We start from the raw sequence: 26,417 nt of genomic DNA, 5'->3' as shown, positions 1-26,417 counted from the left end.
AACACACTAAGTGACCCCGTGACCTAGTTTTTGACCCCGCATGGCCCATGTTCGAATTTGACCTACACATCATCTAGTTACAACTTCTGACCAAGTGTGGTGAAGATCGGATTAAAACTACTTGAAATAGAGAGCGGACACCATGCTCAATGTGTAAAACGTACTAAGTGACCCTGTGACCTAGTTTTTAATCTGGCATGGCCCATGTTCGAACTTGGCCTTCAGATCATCTAGATAAAACTTCTGACCAAGTTTGGTGAAGATCGGATGACAACTACTTGAATAAGAGAAGGGACACCATGCTGAATGTTTAAAAACGCACTATGTGACCCCGTGACCTAGTTTTTGACCCAGCAAGAACCATGTTTGAACATGGCCTTAAGATCATCTAGATACAACTTCTAACCAAGTTTGGTGAAGATCAGAGGAAAACTACTTGAATTCGAGAGCGGACAACATGCTGAATGTTTAAAACGTACCACGTGACCCCGTGACCTAGTTTTTGACCCAGCAAGGCCCATGTTCAAACTTGGCCTAGACATCATGTAGATTCAACTTCTGACTAAGTTTGGTGAAGATCAGATAAAAATTACTTGAATTAGAGAGCGGACAACATCCTGAATGTTTAAAACGCATTAAGTGACCCCGTTACCTAGTTTTTGACCCGGCAAGGCCCATGTTCGAACTTGGCCTAGACATCATCTAGATACAACTTCTAGGGCTGTCACGATTCACCGGTATATCGGTATATCGCGGTGCATGTCGTGAAAAAAATCACACCGCGGTACGGCGTTGCCGCACCGGTTTTTTAATATTATTATATTAGCACAGATATAAATACATTACATAATTATTTTGATATATATATCTTTTTGAAAAATGTAGAAGCGATTCAAAAGGGCTAAATAAATAATCCGTTAATATCCAGGTCTAGCAAGCGCTTCCACTTGTAGATGTTTAACTTTCACGTTTAAAATACGGCGATGTATGGGTCCGTACCTTTTTTGGAATTAGGGACAGATTTCCTTTGCCAATAAGTTCATAATTATCCAAAAGATGTTTATTCTATTTCTTATTTTCTTTCTTTAGTATATCCATCGTTCAAAGCAGAACGCTATGGATTTTCAATACTGGGCCCGCTGACTCCGCATTTTGAACATGCCCTTGAAGCGTTCGATTTTCGTAGTCACAGCTATTGTAAACAACATGGCGGACATTTTAGAAAAAGACGCGAACAATAACAATGACTACTTCTATCAAGTTTATTACAGTTTCTTTTACAGTTTCTAGTCATACTATGATACCAGTGTTTTCTGATTATTGAGTTTAATAAAGTTTGTAAAACTTGTTATTCTGCTGTTTTCTTGACAGATACATATTCTGTAAAATATCGCGGTACATACCGCGATACAGTGTTGCTGTACCACGATATACCGCGGTATGCTCATGGCCTATCGTGACAGCCCTAACAACTTTTGACCAAGTTTGGTGAAGATCGGATGAAAACTACTTGAAATAGAGAGCGAGACTTAATACGGACCGACCGACAGACAGACAGACAAGCTCACTCCTATATACCCCCCTAAACTTTGTTTGTGGGTGTATAAAAAACATATAACATAGCTTACTAATTTTTCAGGTTACAAGGCAATTGCAATACATATATTGTAATGAAGAATGATAAGTAAAGTCTTCGAAATTAGCACATGCCCGATCGCCCGTGGTGAGTAAAATTAATGCCGGGCGCATACAAAAATTCACGTTTGTGGCCCGCCAGGCATGTTAATTATTGAAGCCAATTGACAGTTTATAAAAAAAATTTGTAAGTTCTTGATATTTGCAAATCTATTTTTCAATTTTGGAAGTTGTAAAACAATGAAATTCGATAGGTATAACAACACGCACCTGCTTGCTCACGTCATCGTTATTGTTTTTGACCGATGCATTTCGGTCACATTCAGCTCTTATCGACGGTTTCTTTAGAAAGTAATAGAGTAGATGCTTTTTTAATCGATTATTTCAATCAAGTAATACGCTTCCGTTTTCGTCAATGTCAACAAATGTCATTGTCGACATAGAGGCTATGTAGTGTCTATTGTATGTTGATGGGGCTAAGCCCGGTAAAGCACTTCCAAAATAGAAAATTGACAATGATTAATAAAAAAAGGAAGCCAAGAAACCGTACGAGGACACCAGAGAACGCTCTTTCCAAGCGCTCTGGTGTAACGATCGTCTTTATTCTAGTGACTGATTAGATGTCATTGTATTCACTACTGTTGAAACAAATTTTCTGCTTTACTATGTGTAGCATTTAAGTGCAAGCATATTGTGGTTTGTTACATTTTTGGTTAAAAAAGTTTGGGCATGTAAAAAATATGCTGGGCATGTAAAAATTCTTAAGTAACTGGTCCGACTGGCATGTAACTTTTCAAAGCTTATTTCGAAGACTGTAAGTATACAATCTAGCTTTTGCCTTCTCATTGAAAATGATTCTTTGAATGAACTGTATCCTTTGCATATTTAATGAAAGTGTAAAGATAATACCAGTATTATTAAAGTAACAATCACGCTAAAAAATATCGAATATTTCGTTAAATAAAGCTAACCCATAAAAAAATCAATGTTCCTTTTAGCAAAATGCAAAATTTCAACGTTATATGTTGTCTGGTAGAATTGATTTAACGAGATATATGTTGTCTGGTAGAATTGATTTAACGAGATACAAAATGCTCGTTTTTATTTTTTTGTGGCCACAAATAATTCCATTTATATCTCCCGTGAAATATCCGAACATTTACGGGCGAACACGAGATTGGATACGGTCAGCGTCGGAAGCATGACGTAGCTCTCATGAATAATCATTCTGTGAAATCAAAATGAATTCTGGGTAACTGGAACTTAGCGAATGTGAAAATGGCTTGTATAAATTATGCAAATGAAGACAACTCGAAAGCGAAAGTAGATTACATCGTGGAACGATATTTAGATATTTAGATGCTCAAAACTTGCCGAATGCTTGTAATATAACGTTTTTACATCAATGTTTCTTGTTTTTAGGGTCTTCCTATTGCAATTAACCATCGTATGGTACTACTTGTTGTCGAATGTTTTTATATAGCATAATACAGTAGCCGTATGTATTGGTGAGCGTGATAGTGACTTTAAACAAGAGCTGCCACCATAGGATGACATATGCCCCTGTAAAATGCTTTTTCGAAACCTAAACACAGATTTCCAGACATTGCGAAATATCGTCACAGTTTGCCTACCAGAAGAAACGAGAGCGCCGATTGCTCTGAAAGCATAGTTGCAAGATACAGGGAAGTTGCTGCTGAAGTAAATGTTTAGGTCAAAATATACTAAAAAGTTTCATTATATGTTTCGATGTAAAAGCGACAATTTTAAGCGAAAATAAATACAACATTTTGCACATAGACACCCCCATAGCCATACCTTTTCTTGACGGGCATTCTTAGCTGAATCGATTTAAGCAATAAAAAAGATATGTCATGTTCAAACCAAAAAAGAATTTTACTCAAATCAAAATCGACTGTTTTTGCACCTATTTTTCGGCCGTTTTCTAGTGGATTGTAACCTTTTGCAGTGCCATTTTTTACTTTAATCTCCAACTTTATCCTATTTCAGGGATTTAGTAGTGAACACCTATGCTTACCCTATCAATATCTCCAAATGATAAAACCACAATAACAGTCTAAAGTGTTTAACATGCCTTCGAGGAAATATGATGATTTGTTTAGAGAGTACAGCCCTTCAGTTTTGATTATTTAGTATATTGTAACCTTAACGATTTCTGACATCACAAGTCGCCCCCCTTGTTGTTGCTACCTAAATGTTCTATTTTAAGAAACGGAAATTCCAAATAGTGACTAATGTGAATGGTTACAAAATGACATAACTATGAAAATAAATACGTACAATTACATAATTTCACGCATACCATTATGCAACCATCCGTTATCTTTTTCCGACTTGATACATTTACAGCTTTCCATTTAATATTTTACAGACACAACACTCGCCCAGAATTCGCGCGAATCCATTAAATCCGATGCCACATTTAAACAGTTAGCTCTACTTGTAACGTTAATTTCTGGCTCAAAGTAAATCATTTCAACTTCAATTAACACATCTCTATTACTTTCAAACTCTACTTCATCAAATCCATAGAAAGGCAGGTCAGAATCGATGTCATAAATAAAAAAACATTCATCGTACTCCCCCATTTTTTACACATTTTCAAAGAATAAAAGTGCTTTATGCCCTACTTCCTGCTGAGAATATGTTAATTTCTATTTATAATTAACCGATGAAATGTTACATATCCTTAAACCAGGGCCTTATGAATTCAGTTATGTAAACATTTGACCTCTCCCAGAACAGTAAACAAAGGAAATAGAAATTAGGTGTGAGGTCACTATCAACAAGAACAGAATTGTTTTATGAACGAAATTTGTTTTAGTTTCTTAGGTTTTTTCACGTAAAACGGTCTTAGAAAAATTCACTAAAAACAGTGTCAGCAATATTCTTGGAAGAAAACGTTAGAAAAACGTTTCCGAAAAAAAAAGTAAGAATTACCATATACTATATTAAATAGATATTTCGTCTGATTTTTTATCAGGTTCATAATGGTCAACTGTACCATGTCGGTTTTCGAAATGTAGCTTATACCTTAAGCACCTTCATGACTCGATTATTTAGTATATTGTAACCTTAACGATTTCTGACATCACGAGTCGACACCCTTGTTGTTGCTACCAAAATGTTCTATTTTTAGAAACGGGAATTCCAAATAGTGACGAATGTGTATGGTTCCAAAATGACATAACTATGAAAATAAATACTTAGAATTACATTATTTCACGCATACTATAATGCAACCATCCCTTTTCTTTTCTGACTTGATACATTTACAGCTTTCCATTTAATATTTTACAGACAAAACACTCGTCCAGAATTCGCGCGAATCCATTAAATCCGATGCCACATTTAAACCGTTAGCTCTACTCGTAACGTTAATTTCTGGCTCAAAGTAAATCATTTTAACTTCAATTAACACATCTCTATTACTTTCAAACTCTACTTCATCAAACCCATAGAAAGGCAGGTCAGAATCGATGTCATAAATCAGAAAACATTCATCGTACTCCGCCATTTTTTTACACATATTCAAAGAATAAAAGTGCTTTATGCCCCACTTCCTGCTGAGAATATGTTAATTTCTATTTATAATTAACCGATGAAATGTTACCTATATCCTTAAACCAGGGCCTTATGAGTTCAGTTATGTTAACATTTGACTTCCCCAGAATAGTAAAGAAAGGAAATAGAAATTAGGTGTGAGGTCACTATCAACAAGAACAGAATTGTTTTACGAACAAAATTTGTTTTAGTTTCTTAGAAGGTTTTTTCACGTAAAACGGTTTTAGAAAAATTCACTAAAAACAGTGTCAGTAATATTCTTGGAAGAAAACGTTAGAAAAACGTTTCCAAAAAAAAAATTGTAAGAATTACCATATACTATATTAATTAGATATTTCGTTTGATTTTTGATCAGGTAAGGCATCATAATGGTCAACTGTACCATGTCGGTTTCCGAAATGTAGCTTATACCTTAAGCATAGGTGCATTGCACCTATGCTAAAAATCACAGGCCTCAATGTTAAGTGTTTGACTGGGGAGTGCATAGAGCCATTAATCTCGGCATGGCAATGTAAATTCACAAAAGGGCAAACAAAAGCATGAAAACTTGATTTTGGGAAATAAATTAAGCATGTTAGTTTCAGTTTGTGGATATGTTTATGATTTAAACATATTTATATACTTGAGTGTTGTCAATATATTTAGCTAACAGAAATTAATATATTAAATAAGTTAACCTTTAAATATCCATTTCACTAACATGCCATTACAGTAAACCGTTTAGAGTGGCAAACATAATAAAGCAGAATATGCACATGAATCTGATTAAACACACTTACACAGGGTTCAGGCCATCCTTAAAAATTCTTTTGGTTGGCATAACCCGACCGACCCACTAAAATCGGCCCGACTGAAAATATTTTTGTCACTTTCCAAAAAAAAAAACATTTTTTGCTGCCCGAAAATTCTTTCTGCTAAATTTTGCATTTCTGCTTTTTATCCTTTCCGGTTATTTGCGTCATTTAATTGAATGGTCTTTCAAGGATATCTAGAATAGCAATGAACAAAACGCGTACCGGTATTTATTTGAGTCGCCTATTTATTTGACATATGCATATGCGATTAATTAAACTTTAAATACAATTAAACTGCTCCTGTTTTTCTCGTATCCCTTTAATTAAAATACGCTGCTGTTGTTCAGGATATTTTGGGAGTAAAAAACAAATCGATTAATTATCAACGTTCAATTTAATTCGGCAATCGGCAGAGATGTGTAATATTATCGCCATATAACTAATTATTTAATTATCACTTTTTAATTCAGATTGGTAAATATTCGGAAGAAAGATGAAAAGTGGTCAGCTTAGAAATATTTATTGACGGGTATTGTCTCATTTTTGTTTCATTTTTTTTATCTATTTTGAAGGCACACTGCGATATAAAATGTGTATTGAAATTATACAACATCTGCGCATAAATGACCCAATATTATCCGATTGCTTCACCCTTTCTCACCTTTCATTCGACAACGTCATGTCATTTGAAAGCGAGCTCAATGTTGATTGGCCAGCTACCATGATTGTGTCTAATCGGGTACAGACCGGGTTTTGTTAATTGTTCGAATTGCGAACACTTTCATTGAAACAAAGAGACAAATATAGAAAACCAGTCCAGATTAAAATGGCAGATGTTTTCAACGAAATTTTACTAGATTTTCGAATTTTCGCAATTTAGATTTTTCTTGAGCCAAATTCTCAATATTTTTGCAAATGGTGCAGATGGCTCAAATGGCAAATGACAGAACGAGCATTGCGAACGTGTTATTATTGGAATAAATGCTCACTATTACAGGGCTTGCGCTGTCGTTCGGCATTTGCTAAAATATGGCGAATTTGGCTCAAGAAAAATATAATTTGCGAATATGCTAAAATATCGTTAAATTTCATTAAAAACACTCGGCCATTTTAATCCGGATTGTTTTGTTTTTTTATCTATTTTTTCTCTTTGTTTCCATGAACGTTTTGAAGAGCATATATTGGTAGCTGGCCAATCAACATTGAGTTCGCTATGGGGTAATATTGGGTAATTCATGCGTAGATAATGGAATACACAGTTGAAATTGTCGTCTGCCTGCAATATAATGGCCGATGGCAAAAGTTGTATAAAAAATAAGCAAATGAAAATAAGCATAACACTCAATAAATGATTTTTAAGCTGATCACTTTACAACTTTCTACAGTCTATCGATCTGAATTAAAGGATAATAATTAACTAATTAGTTACATGTCGAAGATGTTACACCTTTCTTTTCTTGATTGAAATTAAAATGTTAGTATAACTTTGCTGTTTTTTACTCACAAACTATGCTATTGTAAAGTAATATGTCAACCAAAAGTATATTAATTACGTAGGTTACTTGTTTTCATTTTCTGTAGTCACACGATATGCACATTTCATGTGCAAAATGCGTACAATTTTTCGGACTCTCGTTTTCGGATAAAGTATTTTTTGTTGATTATATTATATTTTCAATGTTCTTTATACAAAAAATAGATTTACGAATACACAAGCGGTGATACGGCCGGTGCAGAAAAATATTTACCAATTTCCTTTCATGATGCAGAAGACTTGGGGCTTTATTTGATAATTACCTTTCAGTTTGGTATATGTCGGAGTTCAATTTCAGACGAAAAAAAATACTAAAAAAAATAAATAAAAAATCCCTACCTACCTTCCCACCCAAATTAACCTGGGTCGGGTTATGCCAAACAAACAATTTTTAAGCAGTCTTCACGCTTATATTTTAGACCAATAGCCCTTTGGGCTAATTAGATAGAATTTTTAATAGCCCGAAGACAGTTTCAATAGCCCGAAAAGGTTATAACATACATTTTATGACTTTTTTGGCTCGGAGCAACAAAAATATTCATTTCCAATCAGAAATAACTTCTAATGAGTAAAAACATTCCCCTGTCCCATTTTCAACAGACTGTTTTATTTATTTTTGATAACAACAGCAAAGGCATGCTCTCCGGACAGCTCCATATCTCAGTGTTTCAGATTGGCCCCAATTTCCTCAGGACAGGTTTCCTCAAATGGCTAAATGGTCAATTTTTTTCAGGACATATGTCCTAAATCATGAAACGATTTTCATACAGTTTTGTTAGGGCCCTTAGCCCTAACCTATTGTACTTTTTAAGTCTTTCTAGTTGCAATTTCTGGTGAAAACAATGCAAAATATTATAAATCATACCATCCGTATCACTGCATGTGTATTCATCATTCTATAGACATTTTCATAAAGAATGTCGAAAATAAATTTAAATCGACAAAAACAAAACTGTATCCAAAAATAACAGTCCGAGAATATGAAATAGTTTTGAACATGAAATCAAATGTGCATATCGTATGATTCAAGAAAAATAAAAACCAATTACCTAGCAAATACGTAATAAATATATAATTGTGTTAACATATTGCTTAAATATATGCTATTGCAGTGCTTTATTTTGCTAATCGATCACTCAAACTTTTTCATTTGTAACGTTTGCTGACTTGTACGATTTTCGGCAAGTAGCGGAGATTTGTCGTCAGTTATTTTTCTATCCGCTTACCAATCAAACATCAATAATAAAATAGTCCATCTCCGGAGTCTCCGTAAGAGTGGAACTCAGACGTGTTGATTGGCTAACGACTTGTACCGACTACTTCAATTGATTATGTCTTTAACCAAAGTGGCTGACCGGTGTTCATGTATTTTTTTCACTTTGTTTATTATTTTACGCTAAAATATTCAATCGACCAGTCGGGCTATTTAATATGCATTTATGATCGACCGACCGTCCCAAGAATCGACTCCGGCTACGGGCTTATAGGCTCATTTGAAGACTGTTTAAGGATGGCCTCATACAGATTTTCTTGAATGAAATTCAAGCACTTTTTAAGCACTTTTCAAGGGAAACAAATCCAAATTCAAGCAGACATACTGAAAAATGTATATTATTTTAGTGTCCAATACTGACAACATTTTTCGCGATATTGGTCCCTTCTTGCTTAACATTCTTTGTGACTTACAACAGTCTGCACTACCTTGATACCGTACAATTAACTGTATTAATCAAAAGTAAGATATTTCATTATAATATCGTACCATGATTGACCAAAGGCATTACACATACCAAAACAAAACCCGTTATTTGTTTTGAATTATGTATTCTAAATTCACCCTTCTGGTGGCTTTACAACGCGGATTCCCCCATACTAGCTATCTCTATATTGGTTCTGCATACTTAGAATTGGCTTTGTCAATAACCCAAGGGTACTTCAAAAGCAACCCTTTCTGAAAAATGCACTTATTCACTTGCATATTTCAACTTTTCAGCATCGTAATGGCATAATGTCAGGGGTTGAAGAATTTTTCCAGAGCCACTCGCCCTGCAGGGCGAGTAGGCCTGACAATCCACTCGCCCTTCACTTTAATCTACTCACCCTGCATTAAAAATAGATATCTATATTTATAGTTATGATCAACCAGAACCTTCTAAACCAACTTAACATAGTGACACTAAACATCAAACAAATTATCTACATTATAATCTAATGGATTATATTTGCTTTCCTTACGTTTATTGCACCTCTTTCCTTTTCTCAATTCTTTCTGCTTCCCGTTTTGAAGACCTTTCTAATTCTTTCTGTTCCCTGTCGCCACCATCTTGCAGATATTTTAAAATAGAACCCTTTTCCATTTTAATATTTCAGACAAACTTTTACTGAAAGACACACTTGATTGACAAACGGCTACAATATGGTAAATTTTCCCTAAGGCTTCTGATCACGAAATTCAAAATTATTCTTATTATTAATTATTTTTTTCTGTTTATTTTTAATTAAATATAAGAAGTATTATAATATATCAGTGATGTATTATTGTTTTATTGATATTTACATTAAAATTCACAGAATGACCAATATATTTAACAGTTTTATTCACTTTTAATCGATTAGCTAAGAGCACTGACAACGACGAAAAGAGCGCAGCCGATTGCGAGAATTATTTTTACTGTGCCCGTGACGTCATTTTTCATTGTCAAAACGAAAGTGCTTTGTGTACTTAACGTATTTTTTGTTCGTTCAAAAAATTGTTTGCAATTTGTATCGATGTGGAAGGAGTTCTGGAACTGAATTTATATTTCTCAACTTGAAAAACAGAACTCGCCTGGTCGGTCGAGTATTTAACAAAATTTACTCGCCTGACTGCCAACTTCACTCGCATATGCGAGCGGTCGAGTGGATTCTTCAATCCCTGAATGTATACAAAACAAGAGCATCGCCTTGCGGGTGCAGACCGCTCATCTATTTTCTTTTTAAAGGTGAAGGGACTCTCATTTTCAATCACAAAGGAGGGAGGGGTGGAGTGAAGAGGGGTGCATTGTGTGGGGGTGTGGACATTTATTACATTATCTTCCAAAAATGCAAAAAAAAGGAAAAAAAAATCGGTAAGGGGGGTGGGGGGGGGCGGCGATTCTTGGGTGCGATGGTTGGACGGTATTTCAAACATAAAATAATGAAAATAAATATTTGTGTTTTTAACCGTTTAAAAAAAAAAATTGGGGGGGGGGTGAGGGTGGGGGGGGGGGTATAGTGTGAGGGTGTGGTGGTAATTTGTGAGATGATCTTAACAAAAAAAACAAAAAAACAAACAAAAAAAAGAAGAAAAATTTTTGGGGGGGGGATTCGGGTGGGGGGGAGGGGGGTTGGGGGGGTATTCTTGGGTGCAATGGTTGGACGGTATTTCAAACATAAAATAATCAAAATAAATAGTTTTGTTTTTTAAACCGTTTAAAAAAAATAAAATTTGGGGAGGGGGGTGGGGTGGGGGGGGGGTATAATGTGAGGGTGTGGTGGTTGTGAGATGATATTAAAAAAAAAAAAAAAAAAATTGGGGGGGGGGGGATTCGGGATGGGGGGGGGAAAGTGGGGGGGGCACGGGCGATGGTTTGGGTGGAGTCTATTGTGGTATGTCAGGTAAGAGTAGTTTTGTCAAAGTATCAATCAAATCTAATCATAAATAAAGAAGTTATGGCAATTTTAGCAAAATTTTATAATTTGACCTTGAGAGTCAAGGTCATTCAAAGGTCAAGGTAAAATTCAACTTGCCAGGTACAGTAACCTCATTATAGCATGAAAGTATTTGAAGTTTGAAAGCAATAGCCTTGATAGTTAAGAAGTAAAGTGGATCGAAACACAAAATTTAACCATATATTCAAAGTTACTAAGTAAAAAAAGGGCCATAATTCCGTAAAAATGACATCCAGAGTTATGCAACTTGTCCTTTTACTGTACCCTTATGATAGTTTGCGAGTGTTCCAAGTATGAAAGCAATATCTATGATACTTTAGGGGTAAAGTGGACCAAAACACAAAACTTAACCAAACTTTCAATTTTCAAAGTATAAAGGGCCCATAATTCCGTCCAAATGCCAGTCAGAGTTACATAACTTTGCCTGCACAGTCCCCTTATGATAGTTAATAAGTGTTGCAAGTATGAAAGCAATAGCTTTGATACTGTAGGAATAAAGTGGACCTAAACACAAAACATAACCAAATTTTCAATTTTCTAAGTATAACAAGAGTGCCAAACTGTCACAAGATACGCCCGTTCGGAGGTTTTGGACACCATGCTTAATGCTTGAAATGCACTAAGTGACCTCGAGACCTAGTTATTGACCCGGCATGACCCATATTTGAACTTGACCTAGATATCATTTAGATGTAACATCTGACTAAATTTGGTGAAGATCAAATGAAAACTACTTCAATTAGAGAGCGGGCACCATGCTAAATGCTTGAAATTCATTATGTGTCCGATCGTGACCTCGTTTTTGACCCGGCATGACCCATATTCGAATTTGATCTACATATCATCTAGACTCAACTTCTGACCAAATTAGGTGATGATCAGATGCAAACTACTTCAATTAGAGAGCGGACACCATGCTAAATGCTTGAAATGCACTAAGTAACCTTGTGACCTAGTTTTTGACCCGGCATGACCCATATTCGAACTTGACCTAGATATCAACTAGATGCAACTACTGACCAAGTTTGGTGAAGATCGGATGTCAATACAATTTGAATTAGAGTCCGGACAAAGTGGCGCCGTTGAAAATGCACTAATTGACCCTATGACCTAGTTTTTGACCCGGCATGACCCATATTCGAACTTGGCCTATATATCAACTAGATGCAACTGCTGACCAAGTTTGGTGAAGATCGGATGAATACAATTTGAAATAGAGTCCGGACAAAGTGGCCCCTTTGAAAATGCACTTATTGACCCTATGACCTAGTTTTTGACCCGGCATGACCCATTTTCGAACTTGGCCTAGATATCAACTAGATGCAACTGCTGACCAAGTTTGGTGAAGATCGGATGAATACAATTTGAATTAGAGTCCGGACAAAGTGATGCCTTCCGCCCGCCGCCCGCCGCCAAGGGGTTTCACATAATACGTCCCGTATTTTATACGGGCGTATAAAAAGGGCACATAATTCTGTCAAAATGCCAGTCAGAGTTACATTACTTTGCCTGCACAGTCCCCTTATGATAGTTAGTAAGTGTTGCAAGTATGAAAGCAATAGCTTTGATACTTAAGGAATAAATGGACCTAAACACAAAACTTAACCAAAATTTTCAATTTTCTAAGTATAAAAAGGGCACATAATTTTGTCAAAATGCACGCCAGAGTTATCTAACTTTGCCTGCCCAGTCCCCTCATGATATTAAGTAAGTGTACCAAGTTTGAATGCAATAGCATTGATACTTTCTGAAAAAAGTGGACCTAAACGCAAAACTTAACCAAAATTTTAAATTTTCTAAGTATAAAAAGGGCACATAATTCAGTCAAAATGCACGCCAGAGTTATCTAACTTTGCCTGCCCAGTCCCCTCATGATAGTAAGTAAGTGTACCAAGTTTGAATGCAATAGCATTGATACTTTCTGAGAAAAGTGGACCTAAACGTAAAACTTAACCGGACGCCGACGCCGACGCAGACGCCGACGCCAAGGTGATGACAATAGCTCATAATTTTTTTTCAAAAAATAGATGAGCTAAAAAACCAACAAAGTAGACCAATTGGCGACAGATGAGTTGTAGTAGTACCTCCCTTACATTATAAAACCCGTACTGATCCAGTACCTGCTAGTATAAACAGATCAGAACTGTAATAAATCTGGAAAAAAACTACGACTTTGGACTCATGGAAAAGACATGAAAATATGTATTTTTACCCTAAGTACAGGCACCGTGTACTTAAACAAACGCCACTCACTGCGGTGTTCATCTCACTGTGTTCCCTTACCAATATGAACCCCGCGATGAGTGTTCAGATCAAATGTTGCGGGGCCATTTGCCATAAGGCCAACACTGCGAATCACTGCAGACCCATAATATACACCGCCGTGTTCATCGTGTTCGCTTCAAATAAAATAATTCAACATAAACATATTGTATTGATCCCTTTCATTTAAAAGTGATAATGAATAATGTATTTCACACCCATGCCCATGACAGTGTTTTTTGTCTTATAAAACGTCGCAAATAAAAGAAAAAAGTGTTTGCACCCAGCTGTAGGATACGGCACCTGGAGGCATGTTAATTGAGTGTTTGATTATTCAATTAACAGTTTGAAGCCATGGAGAACTCATAACTGATTGTAGTCATCGTATTATCCTGAGTCTCCAGATTCCCCTATACATACCTTTCAACTGTCTCAATCTCAAACATGCAACTTCTCCCATCTTTATCAATTACTTAATAATCCCATATATGCCCGAGTTTCATTTTTAAAATCAAATTATGGGTGGGTTATATAGACGATAATTAGAGTCATAAACACAAACTTTTGCAATTTTCCAAAGTATCAAATGAATTTCCTCATATGATTCTATTTAAAGATTTGATGAAATAAGCGCCCAATCAGGACAGTTGTATTTCAACACGTGTAAATCATCTGACATGCTTTGCACACATCGTGGACAGCTACGGTTTTTAGGTTACAACTTCTACATGAAATAAATGAATTTCTTTGTTCTGATAAAATACGCGCGAACATTGCCGTGGCTCAGATAGGAGGAGCGATCAATATCATCGGATCAATATGACTTGAAATTATCTGAAAGCTTTGAAATAATGAATCTGTTTTTAACATTTTTAATTGTTGTTATTTCATTTTCAAGCACTTTTCCAGCCAAATTCAAGCACTTTCTAAGCACTTTTCTATGGTAAAAAATAAGCACTTTTAAGCACTCCAGATCGTTTTGAAGCACTTTTCAAGATAAACCTTGATTTTCAAGCACCTTTCAAGGTCTGTGCGAACCCTGTTACATATAAATCGAATCATGTTTGTCTTTTTTTTTGAATTTTTGAACGGTAATCCTTTTACAGTTTTACTGATTCCGGTAGATGTATTTTTGTTCGTGAGAAGACTGCATTCCAATTTTGAAACACTTGTTTTGTGACATTCAGTACGTATACATTTACAAACAAGAGCTGTCTGCATCGGAAGACATAATAGTTATGCCCCAAAAAAACACTTTTTCGAAACCTAAACTTAGATTTTGAAACATTAACGTGGACCCTAAGTTCAAGGTCAAAGGGGTCAAAGTTTATGTTTGTATGAAAAGGCCTTGTCCATATACACATGCATACCAAATATGATGGTTACATCTGAAGCGACATAGAAATTATGAGCATTTTTCTAGCGGAAACGCAATTTTTTGATGATTCATGGGCTGTTACTCAGAAGAACCTGTGTAAATTTTGCCGATTATTAAACTTTACCTAGATTTTATTGCCTTACACATTTTTATGAAGTTTGTTAAAGATCCTATGACAATTGCTGGAGTTATTGAGCAGAAACGAGAAAAAACTAAATTTTTTGATGATTCAAGGGCTGAAACTCGGTCTTGGTCAATTTGGCTGATTATAGAACTTGACCTAGATCTTATGACCTTACACATTTCCATGGAGTGTGGCAAAAATCTCATGACATTTCCTCTAGTGATTGAGTGGAAATAAGGAAAAAAAAAATTTGCGATGATTCAAGGACCGTAACTCAGGAGTGTCAGGGTCAATTTGGCCTATTATCAAACTTGACCAAGATGTTATTGCCTTACACATGTTCATGAAGATTAGTGAAGATCCTATGACATTTGCTTGAGTTATTGAGCGGAAACAAGAAACCCCCCAATTTTACGATGATTCAAGGGCAGCAACTCAGGAGTGTCTGGGTCAATTTGGCCGATTATCGAACTTAACCTAGATGTTATAGCCTTACACATTTTCATGAAGTTTGGTGAAGATCTGATGACAATTGCTTGACTTATTGAGCGGAAAACTAATCCGGAGACAGACGGACCAAAAGACTAATGGATGGTGCAATTTTAATATGCATAAAAAAGAGTTTTAGTTGTATCTTAAAAGTATGCTCCATCGTAGAATGACATGCGCTTTTCATTAATCCATACTAATAATTTGACATCCGTTGTTATTTCGATTGTTCTTAATTTTGTCCTTTTCGCTAAGCATTGTTATCCCCCGCCAGAGGCGGAGGGATATTGTTTTGGCGTTGTCCGTCCGTCCGGCACTTTTGTGTCCGGAGCCATATCTTGGAAGTTCTTTGGTGGTTTTCATTTAAACTTGGTATAAGTATACATATGCATAAGAGGATGATGCACGCCAAATGGCATTGTACACCATCTGTTAAAAACAGACTTATGGCCCTTTGTATCTTGAAAAAATGCTTTTTAGTGTCCGGAGCCATCTCTTGGAAGTTCTTTGGCGGATTTCATTGAAATTTAATATGAGTATATATATGCATAAGAGGATGATGCACGCCAAATGGCATTGTACATCATTTGTTAAAAACAGACTTATGGCCCTTTGTATCTTGAAAAAATGCTTTTTACTATAGGCACTTTTGTGTCCGGAGCCATATCTTTGAAGTGCTTTGGCGGATTTCATTTAAACTTGGTATGAGTATATATACGCATAAGAGGATGATGCACGCCAAATGGCATTGTACACCATCTGTTAAAAACAGACTTATGGCCCTTTGTATCTTGAAAAAATGCTTTTTACTATTGGCATTTTTGTGTCCGGAGCCATATCTTGGAAGCGCTTTGGCAAATTGTGAAGGCTTAAGAACCTTCCTTTGTCTTAGTTTTGTGTTATTGTCCTCCGTCCGTCCATCTATCATTATGTTCATCCGTCCAATTTGCACCCATCCTCAAACAAAGCATATGTTGCGGGGGATACCTTGTTATTTCTTGTTATTGATCATGTTAACATCATGTGAGCAACGAAGGTAAACTCGTATATGTCTAACAACTTTCTCAAACCCATAGTTAAGAATGATGTTGTTTGGCGAGACGCTCCATAAACGTTTTGAATGACTTTTAGAATTAATTGATGCAGTTTGTTATGAAATTCAACGAATTATGTCCAAAAATATCATGAGTCTGTAATCACAAAATAATGTAGTTGTGGAAACTGCAGAGGGTTACACTTTTTTGAAGCAAGTATCGGCGGGAAGTAAGGCGGACGATTTTGCATTTCACCGTCAGCCTTCTTTAATGGCTGATGGCTTTTGCCATGTCTGGATTTCAGACCTAAACGCAGACCCTTAGTTCAAGGTCGAGGGGAAAAATTTGTATGCAAATGGAAAGGCCTTGTCCATACACACATGCATACCAACTAATTATGAAGGTTATATCTTAAGCAACATAAAAGCTTTAAGCAAAGTGTGACTGACTTTCAGACAGACAGATAGACGAACAGACAGACGGACAGACGGACATACGATCACTACATGCCCACATTTGGGGGCATAAAAATATCACTTTGAGTATCCTGCACAACATTTTTTGCCAATGAATTGATGAATCATTCTTATTTTATAAATTAAAAAAAGTACAGACTGACATTTCCATCTGATTTAATCTATTTACATCTTTCTAATAAAAAAACACAATTAAATTTCCATACCAGAGGGGGCAATCACGTGACCAACATGATGGCAACGTCCATGCAGAGACAGGTATTTTTTGCCATTGTATACCCTTCATTACTTTTATTATTGTTAAAATAGCGCTCACTTTTCAGCCATATTGGCAAGAAACTGACAAGACTTTATATTGTATTATTATATCTCGACTTGACTTGTTGCGGGTCACAAACTGTTTCAAACTGCAAAAAATACCAATCTCATCATGGACATTGCCATCTTGTTTGTCACGTGTTTATCCCCTTTGTTTATATAGAGCACTGTATTATGTGAATTTGGAATAAGACATCAAACTGGGAATGGACATCATTTTGGTGATTTTCTCTATTCATTTTATGATCTGAATTTATTTTTGTAATATTTTGTCTATACTACAAGCTTTTAATAAGCAATTTTCCATGACTTTTCCATTAACAGTGATTGTATTTTCAGCATTTTTACTGTATTTTTAAACTGTGTCCATGCGCTGCATGGACACATTTTCAATTCATGAGGATTTAAAAAAAATATCAATAAACAGTCCAGTTTTGCAGTAATATTAATTTAAATGATGCTATTTTATATGCAAGTATCTGTTTTAGTTATAATTTGTCAAACTAACTAAATAAAACATAATTATAAAACTGCATATTATGCACTTTTGAAAAAACACAATTTATTCCCAAATTGATGTCTTATTCCAAATTCACATAAGACTGTGTTATAGTCATTTATAAATACACATGCATACATACATGTTAGAATAATACCTACTTATTTGTAGTGCAATACTTAATTAATGCTATTAACTTCAATACCCATACCACCAAATTATTTGGCTTATCAAAACTCACTACAACTTAACAACATTTGGAACATAACTTATTCATCTCTTACAATTTATTTTTTTTAATAATTAGGCCAGTACTTTTTAATAAAATGATTTTCTGACCTGCCTACACTAATTTTTGACATAACCAAACAAGAGGGCCAAGATGAGAGAAGTCGGTTCATTCAATCTTTACCAAATGTCAAACTTGACCTAGATATTGTCCAGACAAACATCCTGGTCAAGTTTCATCATTATTTCATCTTCGAGTCATGATCAATGTACCTATGAAGTTTCATGATCCTAGGCGTAAGCATTCTTGAGTTAGCATCCGGAAACCATTTTTCTAAGTTGAGTTATTGTGACCTTGACAGCCATTGTGTGAATACGTTTTTTGGCACTGTGACCTTGACCTTTGACCTAGTGATCTGATAATCAGAAGGGGTCATCTGCGAGTCATGATCAATATACCTATGACGTTTCATGAACCTAGGCATAAGCGCTCTTGAGTTATCATCCAGAAACCATTTTACTATTTTAGGTCACCGTGACCTTGACCTTTGACCTAGTGATCTGAAAATCAATAGGGGTCATCTGCGAGTCATGATCATTGTACCTTTGAAGTTTTATGATCCTATGCATAAGCGTTCTTGATTTATCATACAGAAACCATTTTACTATTTCAGGTAACCGTGACCTTGACCTTTGACCTAGTGACCTGAAAATCGAGAGGGGTCATCTGCAAGTCATGATCAATGTACCTATGAAGTTTCATGATCCTAGGCATAAACATTCTTGAGTTATCATCTGGAAACCATTTTACTATTTTGGGACACCATGACCTTGACCTTTGACCAAGTGACCTAAAAATCAATAGGAGTTATCTACGAATCATGATCAACGTACCTATGAAGTTTCATGATCCTAGGCTTAGCGTTCTTGAGTTATCATCCGGAAACCATTTCACTATTTTGGGTCATCATGACCTTGACCTAGTGACCTGATAATCAATCAGTGATTCATTTTGAAATCTACATCAATGAGTCCATGGGACTCGCATATTTTTAAACAATGGGTCCAAACTGAAAACAATGGGTCCCAGATTGTGTCTTTGTAAATTTGTTAAAAAAATAATCTTCTTAAAATGATACGCTGCAATTTTACAGCTAAAAACAGAATTAGGTATTTAGCAAGTAAAATATTTGTTTTACTTTTAATAACAAACAGTGAAACATATAACATCTTAAACAGAGATCTTTTAATATCTTTAACAAATTTGGACTGACTAAAGTTTTAATAAATTGGATGGACTATTGTTTATAATTTTGGGTCAAAAATAGCCCTTTCAAACAGTGTGACAAAAGACAATTTCTCCTTTGGTCAAAAGGTTAACACCTTCAATACAGATTAAGTGTTACAGTTAACCTGTTCCTGAATTTGGTCAAGACCTTATTATGTACAGAAAAAATCCTTTCAAATCCTGCAGTATGAACAGCAGATGACTGTGTTGTTAAAAGGGCTTACATTCTACTTTACATAGGACGGAATACTGTACGATTTGTATCACTATTATGTATGTACCGTATAAAAATAAAAGATGCTATTGATGTCAGAACTTGCAAATTTTAAATTGTCACTTAATAAAAAACAACAATGCTCAATTAATCCAGAGTAAGTATAATAACATCGCTTTACTATACATGTATAACTGTCTGCGCACACAACAGACGAATGCAAACTGTGTTTTCCGTTGTTTATTCTTCACATTTAAACCACATGGTTTACATCGAGGCTGCGTTATCGATAAATATCTACACAGCAAGTTTAAATTGTTGAGTATCAATTTTGAAAACCTTTTTGGGTGGCATTTTCTTTGTTTACCATCCGGGACAGCCAATGAAACGTCCAACAAACTTTTAATAAAACACCGTAACTGATTGGAAAATTGATATATTTCAACCAATCAAAATACGCGTAATACATTCCGAATATTGTAATGTGACTTCCTTTCTACTTTTCAAAACGGTGTTGACATGTGTTTCGCTTATATCCACAAATCGAACTCGGTATCGTGTACAACTTTGACGATGTTGAAAATTGGAGTTTTTAAACAATGCATCTCGAGGACGCACATGTTTGGGAATGATGCATCCCCAGAAAAAAACGTGCATCTGGCACGTGGGACGCACGGCAAAATGAATCACTGATCAATAGGGGTTATTTGCGAGTAATGATCAATGTACCTATGAAGTTTCATGATCCTTGGCATAAGCGCTCTTGAATTATCATCCGGAAACCATCTGGTGGACGGAAGGACCGAAATGAGCAAAACAATATACCCCCTCTTCTTCCAAAGGGAGGGGGGGGGGGGGGGCATAATGAGAAAACTGCCCCCCTCCCAGCAGCCATGTTATTCAACTGACCGAAACCATTTTTTAACTCAACTCTCTTATCAAGGAAACAAATGTTTTGAGCAAATTTCATGAAAATTGGGCCAAAAATGTGACTTCTACTGTGTTCACATGTTTTCACTATAGACATATAGAGGAAAATGCCCCGCCCACTGTCCTCCATGTTTTTTCACCAATCCCGACCATTTTCGAACTCGTCCAAGATATCAATAAAACCATTGTTTTGACCAACTTTCATGATGATTGGGCAAAAATTGGGACTTCTAGAGCATTTACAAGGTTTCTCTATAGCCAAATAAGGAAAAACTGCCCCACCCACTGGCGGCCATGTTTATCAACGGATCGGAACCACTTTTGAACTCAACCAAGATATCATTAAGACAAACATTTTGACAACGTTACATAAAGAGGGGGTAATAATGTGGGGTGGGGTTATTTATTGGTTGTGGTGGTGGTGGTGAACCATATTACTTTTTACTGTGTTAAGTTTTTCTTCGAAAGGGGGCATAACTAGGTAGAGATAATGCAACCTTAATTTCATTTTTGCCCGATGTTTATTGATACAATGCATTTAAAAAAATCCAGTTAGCCTTACATTTGGTAAAATTTAAATAAATTACAAGGGAGGCAAATGCTGTAACAAAAAGAACAATCATAAACGGTAGTTGTTTCCCTTGTTTGAACCATGCTAAATCCTTAAAATGCCTATTTCCAGTAACTGTGACCTTCACCTGTGACCTTGACCTTTGACCAAGTGACCTCAAAATCAATAGGGGTCATCTGGGAGTCATGATCAATGTTCCTATGAAGTTTCATGATCCTAGGCCTAAGCGTTCTTGAGTTATCATCCAGAAACCATCTGGTGGACGGACCGACAGACCGACTGACAGACCAACAGACTGACCGACATGAGCAAAGCAATATACCCCCTCTTCTTCGAAGGGAGGCATAAATATATATATTAAACAGTTCAACCAGCTTTTATTACTGACCACTGATATTAACATCTGGCATACAGCAAAGTGAGAGGGTCAGTAAGCTGAGTGGTAAATAGTTACACGCTGCAATGATCAATATCATGGGTCTAACAAATTCTAGAGCAGAACTAACAAGAAATATCTTTAAAAAAGATATACGGCGTTGATTGTGGTCGATGTTTATGAACGATCAAAAGTAATCTCTATGAGATAAAAAGTAGCGGATGCCTTTTTTCTGCGCAGTTCTTAGCTACATCACAAGCAAATCAATTACGGGGTGTTGCGCCAGATTTCGTGGCTTATTTTGCTTTATGTGATATTATTACTCAGATATCTATATTTACAGAATAGAAAAACACAAGAAACATGAAAATAAACGAGTGCATATAGGTCAGCCGGCAATACTCAAATCTTATTTAAGTGCATAATTATAGTATAGTGAATTATTGTGCTCATGCTTAATAAACTGGTCTAAATGGATAAATATTTCTAATTAATTTTATCAAAATTGGTCCTTCTCATGCAAATGTTGAAAACATATTAAAAATCGATGATTGACATACCACAATAGTATCGCCGAATATCTTTATTTAGTATCTTTCTGATCAAAACAGACTTCAAGTGCACAAAGTTTACGAGACGGCGTTTATATAAAGATTTCTGCAACTGACCGCAAACTGACCTTGATACCTTGCGGATTGGAATGCAATGCATTAAAGTTAGTTAACAATTCTGCTGCTGAAACGACGGCTTGTTTATGCCTACTGTACACGTCCAAGGCAACAGCTGTGCCTAAAATATTGATATATCGACAAAGCGACTATGCACCCATCTCCGACGGTTTCTTGTTGATCATTGCGTCCTGACAAGAGTGCATTAACTCAGCACAGCAGTGTTTTCCAAATTATGAAAATTATTTGTTCAATCTCTAGAAGATATAGTTTTTTTAAACAAAGAATGTATTACATTTCAGAGCAAAAGCGCTTTAGTATGTCTCCAGTATTGATTTTTACTGGACAATAAACTATTAAATGTTTGTTTTAAACCTAAATAGCTAATTTGTTATTTGTTGCTATAAAATATTTTTAATGCAAAAATGGATTCCTTGCGAAAAAAAAATAGGGATGGCAAGTTTCAATCAAATAAGACAATTAATACAAGACTATTGCCAGCAATAAAAGTCCCCTACCGGTGATACTTCACCATTTTTAGCAATATTTCTAGTCTATTTGTTGCCATAGCAACCTCAGTGAATTCTTGACGTAGGAACAAAATGAAATGACATGCACAGACCTGTTTACCCTACCGATCGCTTCTCAGTAGTATGGAGGGCATCTGTCAGTAGTTATGGGCTGTTGTCAGTAGTTTTAACCTTTTCAATCATTTTGAGCATTAAAACACCATGACTGGGTCACATATCAGTTTAACGGTACATAAAGCATAAGATGAATTTACTTGCTAATAATTAAATCTGTTAAGTGATTTTATTTGCTTTTATTTGTTACAGCCTTTGCCATTTGGATTGGAAAAAAATGGCGCGATCAACCATGAAATTGGAAAAAATAGCGTGATAAACTATGAAATTGGGAAACATTAAGCATTATAAATATGATTATAAGTAACAGAATTAAAATTGTTTTTAAGTGCATGTTTGACAGCATTTTTATATTATAAAGTGCTGCTTTTATGTCTTCTTACAATGAAGACAGATTAAATTAATATATCCATCCACGTGCATATTAAACTTACAATAATCTATAGATTCTTAAATACACCATTTGATCATAAGCTCTTTAAGAGTACAGTTGATTGGTGTATAGCGGATTTTAGTGAGTAACGGATAGGTTAAAAGTTTTTTGCAAAATACTTTTATTTATGTTAAGATTTATAGTTTTCTATGAATTGAATACACAAAGCCAATCATTGTTAAGTCGATTCATGTTTTTGTTGACGTGTGTCAATGTTTACAACTGTTTCTTTTTTCGAAAGCAAAACAAGGTCATGTTATGTACGCACCGTTTTTGTTACGACAGGAAAAGTGCAGACGAATGGTTTCTTGAATTTTGCAGATTTTGTTTGATAAACATAATGTTCATTGATGCAATATTTTAGTATTATGTTTCCTTTACAAAAGTAAGAATGCTCAGAAACCAAATTGATGCGTACCATATAAAATAAGCATGAGAGCTGCAACTCGGGATTTAGTGAATAACGGACAATGTGGTGACCCATATACAGGAATGTGGGGATTGTCTCAAAATAAATATAAACTCAATTGAAGTTGTCCAATACACATGTGGTTAGCGTGTGGCTATGATATTAATTAGTGAAAACATCATTTTAATGAAAAATAATCAAATTATAACGAAAAATAAATTTCTCTGAAAACATATTTTCACTATCAAATCTATTTATATATAACAAGGTATTCAACTCAAAATGACCCGAATATAGGGTGCATCGCTTGAACAGCCATTACTTCATCAATTGTGCAGCGATTTCCATGAACTTGGTCTTATTAAACGCAGATATGAATTTTCTTTCTGGAAATGTACATATATATTGCAATTATTTTTTTACAAATGCTGTGTCAAATTTCAAGAAATAACACGATACACATGTAATCCGATAAAGACCTAAGCGATCCGGTAAAGGCTGAATCAGTGTACCATGAAATTCGCGCTGTAAACAAATAATACTTTTTCGGAAATTTAAAACCGCTGACATGTTTCAATAGGAAAGACATGTGTCTATCTAAGTTTAATGGTTTAATTACTGAATGCATGGTGTTTACGTTGAAATGAGACTCAAAGTCCTTAGCTACCCGTTATACACCAATCAACTGTAGCTATTAATTTAATTAAGTTTTTTTAAAAATTAAATATCATAAGGGGAAAACATAAACAAATATTGACAAACACCCTTTAGTGCTCTTGTTGTGTTAATAATGTATTAAATGGAGTTAAAATAATATATTTATTTGTTTACCTTTCAATATCTTGCACTTGACAACCTAATTTCAATGCTATTTCATAAAACTGAACAGTGTAACAAACATAATAAAGCAGAATATGCATATGAATCTGAGTATACACAGATCCACTAACATATAAATTACATTATTCCCTAATGACCATATGATATCCGTTGTTAATCTGAATGGTATTTATTATTTTCGCCGTTAATCGCGAGAAAGCGATTTCTCGTCTGCTTGCCGCCATCTTGGACGTGTGTAAAAACAGGCGTGCTCAATCCCAATACATCGACTATCGTTGGTATTCTCCGCAATAGAGAGATGTGTATACTGGATAGCAACGTAAAATTGTATATATTCAGCTAAATTTGCGAACCAATACGCAAAACAGTTGTTGTTCGGTGACGACTCGACAAGCTCGTTTCTTACTACATAAGCTCCAAAATGATTATGATTGATAAATTACCCGCAAAGACCGAAAATAAGCGAAAGTACGATTAAAAACTGAAATTTGACCATTTTGATGAATGGATCCGTAGTTTTTCAGTACAAATCCGTAGTGCGTAGTTTAGCCAAATAATCTGTAGTAACTACGGCAAATCCGTAGAAGTAAACACGGGTCTGCATGCATAATCTCCATATTGCCATCTGTCCATGTTTCAAGTTTCATGCACAGAGCGCAAACCATAAGTCCCCTCGGGTTTCATCGGAAGGGGACTAAAAAAAAAATTAATTAAACGATAGCAAACAAAGTTATTTTGTTCAATGCATAAAGTCCGCAAATCGCACATGTATTGACCAAAATGCCCAGCAAAAAAAAACACACCAAAAAGTTAATTTTGGGTAAGTTAAAAAATTGCATAACTTTTGAGCCATGCAGTTAAGATATTTTTAAAATTCTAACTAATTTAAAAACTGCAAATCAAGACCTATGATCATTTAGCAAATCAACATGTTTAAAAAAGTCACTGGGGTTGCTAGTACAAAGAACTTCATATCATAATATTTTGAACATGAGTGCATTTTTGGTCACCCATCTTTTTTTTTCCCTACTTGTACTTCACACTTTTAGAGAGAAAAAATACTGGCCTTAAAGTCTTATTAATTGAAATTTGTTGCCTATTTTGAATGTTCATTTAATCCATATATCTGATGTAAAATGATATTGAAATCAGATATGTGGGGTGAAAGTTTTTTTACATACATGTGACATATTTAGATATTTGACAAGAGCCGAGTGTTCTGCATGAAAATAACACCACCTTACATAAGAGAAATTAAAATGACATGTTCAATAAACCCGCAGAATGGTACAAGAAACACACAGCAGTCTATTGCCAACTCACAGCATATCATCACAAACACACAACATACCAAACCAAACACACAGCATACCAAACCAAATACGCAGCATACCAAAAGTCAACAGAAGACAGACAAGCTGTTCCATAGCTAAGTACAATTATAGTTTTGATTTGCAATACAAGTTTTGACAAACAATTAAGATTATTCTATACAAATCCTGTTCAAGCATTCAAGCAGTGAAAATTCAGTATTTCCAATAAAAACTTTAGGCACTCACCTTGGATTTCTCACGGGCGCCTCTTTGTTGTTTTTATAGATCCATTTGTAGAAATTGTCACTAGTAACATTTAGTTCAATTGTTAGGCTGGGAGCCTCGCCAGCATATATCCATTCAGGGGGTTCTTGCACCCAACCCACAGTGAAACCTGGTGAAGGAGACGTAGAATGATTTACAAGTATTCCCTAATAAACACTACAGGTTACCCTATTATTTGCTCTAATTGCTCCTAGTTTGCTTTTTTTTTAAATAAAGCTGTGTTTAACTTTTATAATATTTTGTTGAAATGTCATAGTTGTACGAATATGTGTCCAAAAAAATAAAAGAGTTATTACAGTAAAGCATCTTAAATGCGTTTGCACATAACACTTATTTTAGCATCAATCAATCAGCTATTTTACACCAATATATAATTTTTATATTTTTAAAAACAATGAGG

The 26,417-nt window shown here is 35.3% G+C and overlaps 2 protein-coding genes across 3 annotated transcripts in view; both read right to left on the bottom strand.

The window, feature by feature from the left end:
* Positions 1 to 26,417, bottom strand: part of LOC127861598 (speract receptor-like) — a 767,747-nt gene that overhangs the window by 136,414 nt on the left and 604,916 nt on the right. The gene's annotated exons all lie outside the window — the stretch shown is intronic.
* LOC127861597 (atrial natriuretic peptide receptor 1-like) overlaps positions 1 to 26,417 on the bottom strand; it is a 228,288-nt gene that overhangs the window by 136,414 nt on the left and 65,457 nt on the right. The window contains exon 3 of the mRNA XM_052400227.1: positions 25,979 to 26,126. Within this exon, the coding sequence (XP_052256187.1) occupies positions 25,979 to 26,126 (148 nt within the window). The remainder of the gene's footprint in view (positions 1 to 25,978; positions 26,127 to 26,417) is intronic.

Source organism: Dreissena polymorpha, chromosome 16 (genome assembly GCF_020536995.1).
Source record: "Dreissena polymorpha isolate Duluth1 chromosome 16, UMN_Dpol_1.0, whole genome shotgun sequence".
In the NCBI taxonomy this organism is placed as follows: Eukaryota; Metazoa; Mollusca; class Bivalvia; order Myida; family Dreissenidae; genus Dreissena; species Dreissena polymorpha.
The sequence above is the reverse complement of the archived record's forward strand: the minus strand, read 5'-3'. Positions and strand labels throughout refer to the sequence as shown.